Genomic DNA, 8,109 nt, shown 5'->3' with positions numbered 1-8,109 from the left:
TATTTTTTATTGACTGCTGAGCAAAGTGGTTTTTCTATTATTTGTCTTTTTGTTGTTTATGACAATAAAAAAGATTTTTTTTTTTGGAATAAACAAAAATATTTCTGTCACTTAACACGACCAACATTTGCATACGACTTGCTTGTACAGCGGTTATCGATAGATTATAAACAAACGCGGTTGCGTGACACAGCAGGCAGCTCTGCGTATGTGTCAAACAGCTGTGCAGCCAAGTGTCAAATGGAAGCACAAATTAAATAACAATTACTACATTTTGATATATAATCACATAAATTAATGGCGCTGCGCAGCATCAACAAACTGGAAGTGTTTTTGAAGCGATATAGTGCGCCCACGCTGTACTACTGCAGCAACAAATCCGCGCATGGTGCAACCAATGGCATAGGCACCGATGACAGTAACAATAACTATAATAATAATAACAAAAATAAAAATGGATACACCGGCTTTAGTTGGCGCAGCGTCATTCGGTTCTTTGTGCCTTTCTCGCTTGGCGCACTGGCCAGCACAATGGTGGCTCAGCGGGAGGAGTTGACACCGACGATTTCGGCGCGCGCGCTGAGCGGACGCCGGCGTGAATTCAATTTCATTGCAGATGTGGTCGCCGGCTGCGCAGACTCTGTGGTCTATATAGAGATAAAGGATACGCGGCACTTTGACTATTTCAGTGGCCAGCCCATAACGGCTTCGAACGGCTCTGGCTTTGTGATTGAGCAGAACGGTCTTATTTTGACCAATGCTCACGTGGTTATCAACAAGCCAAACACAATGGTACAGGTGCGTCTGTCCGATGGTCGCACCTTTCCAGCCACCATTGAGGATGTGGACCAAACATCCGATCTTGCCACACTACGTATTCAAGTGAACAACCTGTCCGTGATGAAGCTGGGCAAAAGCAGCACACTGCGATCTGGCGAATGGGTTGTCGCCCTGGGCAGCCCGCTGGCCCTGAGCAATACGGTGACAGCGGGTGTCATCAGCTCCACCCAGCGGGCCTCACAGGAGCTGGGGCTGCGCAATCGCGACATCAATTACCTGCAAACAGACGCTGCCATAACCTTTGGCAATTCTGGTGGGCCGCTGGTGAATCTGGACGGCGAGGCCATTGGTGTCAACTCCATGAAGGTCACAGCTGGCATTAGCTTTGCCATACCCATAGACTATGTGAAAGTATTTCTGGAGCGTGCCGCAGCGCGACGCAGGAAGGGTTCCGCCTACAAGACAGGCTATCCAGTTAAACGGTACATGGGCATCACAATGCTTACCCTCACCCCCGATATACTCTTCGAGCTGAAGTCACGGACGCAAAATATGCCCAACACTCTGTCGCACGGAGTGCTAGTGTGGAAGGTTATTGTGGGCTCACCGGCGCATAGGTAGGCGGCTATATATATCCATGAATTTTCGTTTGTAATATGTCCATTCTAACTTTCTAGTGGCGGTCTACAGCCGGGTGACATTGTAACGCACATTAACAAGAAGGAAATCAAAAACTCCTCCGATGTTTACGATGCGCTGGCAGACGGCAAAAAGGAATTGGATATTGTCATTTTGCGTGGCGTTAAGCAAATGCGAGTTACTATTACGCCGGAAGATCCTTGATCCAGTTTTATCATTGACCACTGCTATACACGCTCTCGATTTTGGTATAATGCTTTTGCATAAATTTGTATAATGTTTTGTGTTTGCAATATAAAGAGGAACTGCCACTATAACGCATATGCAGTCCGCTAATTAGGTGGCTGCCTCATAGCAACCAGTAATTGTCATGCTGCGCCCGAAATTCAATACAAATTATAGCACATCAAATTTCGGTGTTTACAGTTGAGGTAAAATAAAGTATGTGTAATTCGTATTATAAATAGCAACGTGAAAAACTAAACAGACAATTCCTGCAATTAATCTGGTCCCAGCAAGTTTAATGCATATTCAAAAAGTCCCATTAACGTAAACATTTGTTAGCCGTAATTAAAGTGAGCTGCGCTAACGAAGTTGTCCATAGGAAACTTGCATAGATCGTGGAGCCTGGCGGTTATCATTGGCCATTTGAAATAACGACAAAATCGTAACTTCATTTACGCATCTGTTGCTGTTTAAAAGCGTCTGTACAGATTTTCGATTTCTCTTTCGCGGCTGCTCGTCTTCCAATCTGGCTGCCGTCTGCCTCTCTGACTGCCGTCTGCCTCTCTGACTGTCTGTCTGTCTGTCCGTCCGGTCGAACAACGACAAAAATGTATTTACGCTAATTGAAATATCTTGCGTTGCGATCAATCGATGCCATATTTTTTTTGTAGGCCAAAACTTGGGACAGCAGCAACAACAAAAGCGTCAGCTCCGAAAAACCGAAATGCAAATTTCAATAAATTTATGCAACTGTGTTCGCAACGCTTTGCCTGTTTGTGGGTGACAAGGCAGACGATGACGATGATGATGACGACGATGATGATAATGATAATGTAGATGCCGATGCGGCTGTTGTTGCTGTTGTTGTTGTTGTCTTCTGACGTTGCGTGAAAAGTGAAATTCTTGTGATTATTAATTTTATTTTCGCTTTTGGCAATGTGCCTGCCTGCTACGCTTTTTTAGTTTCTGCACATAAATTCACTTATTGAATTCACTTTTCGCCCCAGTGTGTGTGCGTGTGTGCGTGCGTGTAGTTGTTGTTGTTGGTATGTGTTGTTTATGTGGCAGCGGCCTTTATGACACTGTTGGCACTAAGTTACCTTTATTGCATATAAGCCGCACGCATAAATGCAGCTTTATGTTCATAAATTTGCCAATACTCGACGGGGTTAAGCAAACAGACCTCTTTGTCCGCATGGCGCTTGCACTTTCTTCCCTGGCCAGACATTTGTTACTCAGCACGTTTCACATTTCTCTTTCCCTAGTCTGCTGTTCACCTTTCCTACAACTAATTGAAATATTTCAAGAGTCCACAAAACTATCGCATTCAAACGTTGCAATTAACTTGTGGTCGACACAATCGAATTTGTTGTTGTTGGCGAGTTTAAATTACAAACCCGTGAGAAATATTTTTGCTACTTTATTTTGCTGCTGTCCATGGACTATATAATCCAGATTGTACATAAATGTTTCTAAAGATTGCATACTATTGTAAATACTTAGTTATTAACACTCTGCGTTAAATGATTAATCACATACATACATTCTTCTAACACATATTGTTTAGCTTCTTCTTTTTCAGAGCAAAGATGGAGGCATCCATATACCAAGAGTAAAAGAGTATCTATGTTTCGGCTATCAAAAAACCAAGATTTGTTTTACTATATAGATTAGTTTGTTGTATTTTTAATTAAGATCATACTAATGTGTGTGCTGCGGTTGGCTGTGCATCTGCCGTCGTGTATTTTGTGGCTGATCAAGTTCGCAGGCCTTGTCTACAGCAACAATACTTACATATTAAATGTTTTTTAATGTGTTTACACTGGCTTGCACTTACATAAATGGCAATAATTATAAATTGTTGGCTAGGTACGCATTTGGCGCAGCTTCCATCGATGGCTGTTCATTATTGTATTATAATATATATTGATGAGGGTCAGTTTGGCATATCCATCGCTATCTCTGGTGCTTTTGATTGAGTTATTAGACGTGCTGTTAATTGCAACACCTGACAATCAAGTTGTGGCCGTGTGATGCTTTGTCGCGTTAACCCAAAACTGTCGGACATAAGATTTTGCACGTGTAATTATGTTTTGGGTCTGCCATTTGATGCTTGACGCGACCTCAGCACGTCTGCGAGCTTTGGCACCTATGAATGTGCGCCAAACAACATGAACAGCAACACCAGAAACAGCTACAGCTACAACTACATTAACAATAACAACGACTTTCTCGAATGTTGTTCCCATGAACTGCTCACATTTAAAGGTATCGGCAGGCGCAATGAAAACTGCATAAACAACAACAACAACAACAACAACAACAACAGCTATTGCAATTGCAATGGCAACAGAAGAGAAAAAAAAACATGCTTAACATTAAAGTTCATGACACACAACTGTAAAATATTTCAGTGCCTGCAACTTTTACCATCGATAACAAATGGCTGCGACTTAGCGCCCCCAAAAGTTCAAGTCCCGCATATGAAAAGTTCTCCTCAACGTCGGTCATGGACAGGAAGTCATCGATGCCAACGCCAACGCCGACGTCGGCTTCGACTTCAACTTCAATTTCAGCTTTAACTTCGACGTTAACATCTTATACAAAAAGCAAAGCCAAGAGCAAGCTGGACCGCACGGCCGATGGCCAATGCCGCGGGCCATAAATCATTTAAATATGCCAAAACTTACATAATAATTCTGGCAAAGCGATCATGCGAACGGGCTCGCACGATGATGATAACTGACAACTGGGCGTCGAGGGAGCACAGCTCCAGCTGGCAGCATAGTTAAAGCTAAAGCTAAATATGTGTATGTGTGCACATATAGAAGAAACTGTGTCTTGGCATCGATCCCGTCATTGGCCAGCATTAATCAAGAAATCGAGAAACACTTTTGCAGGCAAAACGAGTTGGCTAATGAAGTCATCGTCAGTGGAACTGTCCAAATTGAAATGTATTTAAATGTGCCATTTTATGCGGTGTGCCAAATTGTATTCACTTGGTAATGGACTCCTCCGATGCGGACTTCACTAAATTAACAAATGCATTAAACGAAATATCATGGAAAATCATGAAAAATTATGATGATTACGCGGAAATGTGTGGCAACCGCTGGCCACTGGGCTGAAAATGTGAATTTATGAAATTGCACAAGCTTTAAAATTACTGAATTATTGCAACCAATGTCGGTTGCTGGTGCCGGGTCGCCGCAGGGCGCTGCACAGTTTTCATTTACATTTTGCACTTGGTAAAATAACATTTGGAAAATGTCCAACAGCGTTGGTGCTGGCCAGCTTAGTGGGTCAGCTTACTCATCTGGCTGGGCATAATATGGGGTCTGGGGTCTCTGTCCCGGTACTGGATCCGTTTAGCTGTCGTGCTCTCTGGCCGTGTAGAGTTGGTCAAATATTTGCGCTGGCGCAAAAAGTCATCATCATTAATAATTATGAAAATTTCACCTGCTGGAAAAGCGAAGCTTCTACAGTTGTTTTCTTTATTTAGGTAAATTCATCAATTATGCTCAAGTGTGGCCACAAGTTTGTTGCCTAAATCGTTTGTTTTTGGATCAATGACGGCGCCAATAACCGTTTTGATTGGGAATATAAGCTAAGCCAGCTTCTAAACTTTATTTAGCTAGATTGTAAATGTTGCTACCACGAGTATTAGCCAGATCTGTCAAATGTCAAGTGTTTCCCCTCGCTCTTGTCGCTTGATTGATTTGTCAGCGCTGCGTTTGTGACTAGCGCACAAGACGAGCATCTCACGATTTATGTTCGATTTCAATGTTCAAATGTCTTTTGACCATTTTAGACAAATTATGCAAAGCTCGCACAGGTCTTTCATACATTTAAAATCGATTGAATGATGTCATCGTAATGGCGCATCAAATTTGACCCAAACACAATAGAGCCTAACGCAGCCAGGGCTCGCATAGTTAACGCTAAAGTTGGCGTCTAAGCGTAGAAATCAGGCCACCTGAATCACTTAATTGTTGCGATTTTTCACAAAATTGAAACATCTTCCGGCATGGAGAGTCGTCTAGCTGCAGGTTGAGGCAGTGCTGCCGCAGCCACCAAGAGCAAGACATACGACGTGTGCGCCGAAATTAGTTTTTCGCATGTTGCCTGGCCCGAGGCGTGAAAAGATTTTCGCATGCAAGGTGCGGCATAAAGGCGGCAACGCCAGCGACAACAACAATAACAAAGACAGCAGCAGCAGCTGCCGCTAGCAGCGCAGCAAGTGTTGCTCTAATTTATAAAATGCTTTTTGCTACCAAGTTGGCTGCAAAAAAAAAAAGTTGAAAGACAAAAACAACTTAAAGTTCCATTAGATATTTGTGATTGACTAATTGATACTCTACTTGTGTAAATGTGGGGAAGTAAAAATAACCGTTTTAATTATTTTTATTTTATGGATATATTCAATGCAGTAATAACATCTAGCCTTAGATTTTATTGTTTACAACAAATAAATTAAAGATAGATTTTACGAAGTAATTAAATCTTTAACGAGCTTTTTTCAGCTTATAAGCAAATTGACTACGTGTTTAGTCATTTTATATTGATAGATATATAAAAAATATTTTACTTATCAGTTAAATTTATGCAAGTGTTTTAGTGGGCCCAATACTCGTATAGCTGTAACTACCTCAATCGTTTATTTTGATAGCTGTAGTGTATTTGATACAAATTAATTGCTTTGCGGTTCTCACACACAAGAGCACGGCAAAAATTTCACTTCTTTTCAAATTCCGCTGCGCGTTGGGGCGATGCTCGACGCCTGAGGTATTTCTTTCACACTTTTTCCCACTGTTTCAACCGCCTCAGTTGACGATCTTGTTGCTATTGCTGCCGCTGTTGTTGTTGTCGTTGTTGTTGTTGTTGTTTGTGCCTTTGTTTATAACGCATGAAGCGCTGGTTGATGTCGCCCACCCCTCATAAATGCCGTCACATGTTTTAATTAAATGCCATGCAGCGAAATAGGCACAAAGCTCTAAAAGATTTTTTTTATAAGCCACATTAATTGAAATTACAACATCCCGACTTGGACGGCTGCGTGCCTGGCTGTCTGGCTGCTGCCGGCTGCTAGCTGCCAGCTCTTTTCTTGATTTTTATTTTAGCAATAATTTATTTTTACTATTTCCTCGCAGATGTCGCAGCGTTGACAATGTGGCAAACGGCGCAGTCTGACCGGAGACCCCCTGCAACACTTTCTCCTATTTTTTTCTTCTTTTGCGTGAACACAGAAGGCTTTTTTTTACGGATGTTGCTGTTGTTGGATGGTAGTTCAATTTTATGTTCTATGGCTGTCATAAACCTACAAATAGCCATAGACACAATAAAAGCTGCAACACGCTTTGTCTTCGTCAACCTAGTTCGTTGCCTAAGTCTTTTGTTTCTCAGACAGCTGTGCGTGCACTATTTGACTGTGTGGGTATTCCCCGCAACATACGATAAATATATATGAACTACGAGCATTTTCTGTTTAACACATGTATCAATCAGTGCGACCAACTGTAAATGCGAACTGAATGCTGTTTTCATAAACAACATCGAAACTCATGCAAAATGTCATTAATTCAGACTCGGCGAGTGCCAAAACAAGGCAAAAATAAAAAACTTAAAGCTAAAGCTGTGCTCCAATCAAGTCGAGCATTTGTCTCATCGCTTAAACATTTCAATTTCACTCGCAGCTCTGTGCGAAGTTTCTTTTATTTATGGCCACTAAATTACGTATCCGCACAGCAGTCCCGGCCAGCCTGTGATTAATGATCTCCACTAGCAGCACACAGCTCGGCCATATGACTTCCTAACGATACCAATGTACCGCTACCGCAGTACAGAAGCAACACATGCATGTTGCGGCAACATGTTGCCGGCCGCACTCTAATCAGGTTAATTGTCTTTCAATTTCATTTGACTAACTGCGGCAGCAGCTTCCGTTCGTACTGCAACTACTTACGCCAGCTACTTACGAGCCAACTCATTTTAATGACTTGCCAATGCCAATTTATGTGCTGAGCTGGCAGCTAATTCAATTAATGTTGGCCAATTCTCTGACACAAATTTGAAAATCACAAATTTAAGGTAGCAAGGCAGTGAAATTGCAATGAAAAGGAAAAGGAAAGTTGTTGCTGCTGGCCATGAATTATGGCAATTTGATGGCAACAACAACAACAACAAATTTCAGTGTTTATCTCAAAGAAAAACGCGAAAATCCTTAAAGAAAAATGCACATATTTAACTAATGACGGTCACTTAACGCAAACTTAACGACAAATCAACGCCATCAACAGCACCAACAGCAAAGGTAACAGCAACAACAACTTTCCCAGACAAAACGTCGTCTGCAGTCAATGGAGCTGCGTGGGTGTGCAGCAAAATGTACAAAATATATAAACATAAAAATTATTAAATGCCTTGCTGATTATGCGCAGGCAGCGTCCGACGATCTCTTGATACTCT

General features: G+C 42.0%; 1 protein-coding gene across 1 annotated transcript; it reads left to right on the top strand.

Annotated features, from left to right (window-relative positions):
• Window positions 1-101: 101 nt before the first annotated feature.
• On the top strand, window positions 102-1,903 carry HtrA2 (HTRA2-related serine protease). The gene is made up of 2 exons (XM_002054390.4): window positions 102-1,397; window positions 1,458-1,903. Exons 1-2 carry the CDS (start codon window positions 298-300, stop codon window positions 1,621-1,623), a joined length of 1,266 nt encoding a protein of 421 aa, XP_002054426.1. The 5' UTR covers window positions 102-297; the 3' UTR covers window positions 1,624-1,903.
• The last annotated feature ends 6,206 nt before the right edge of the window (window positions 1,904-8,109 follow it).

The sequence above is a fragment of the Drosophila virilis genome, chromosome 2 (genome assembly GCF_030788295.1).
Source record: "Drosophila virilis strain 15010-1051.87 chromosome 2, Dvir_AGI_RSII-ME, whole genome shotgun sequence".
NCBI lineage: Eukaryota > Metazoa > Arthropoda > Insecta > Diptera > Drosophilidae > Drosophila > Drosophila virilis.
The sequence above is the reverse complement of the archived record's forward strand: the minus strand, read 5'-3'. Positions and strand labels throughout refer to the sequence as shown.

What these genes read in the sequence shown, in the direction of transcription:
- HtrA2 (XM_002054390.4), top strand. Translation starts at nt 298, where the DNA reads ATGGCGCTGCGCAGCATCAACAAACTGGAAGTGTTTTTGAAGCGATAT. An exon ending in GTGGGCTCACCGGCGCATAG is followed by an intron (nt 1,398 to 1,457) that starts GTAGGCGGCTAT and finishes CTAACTTTCTAG; the next exon opens with TGGCGGTCTACAGCCGGGTG.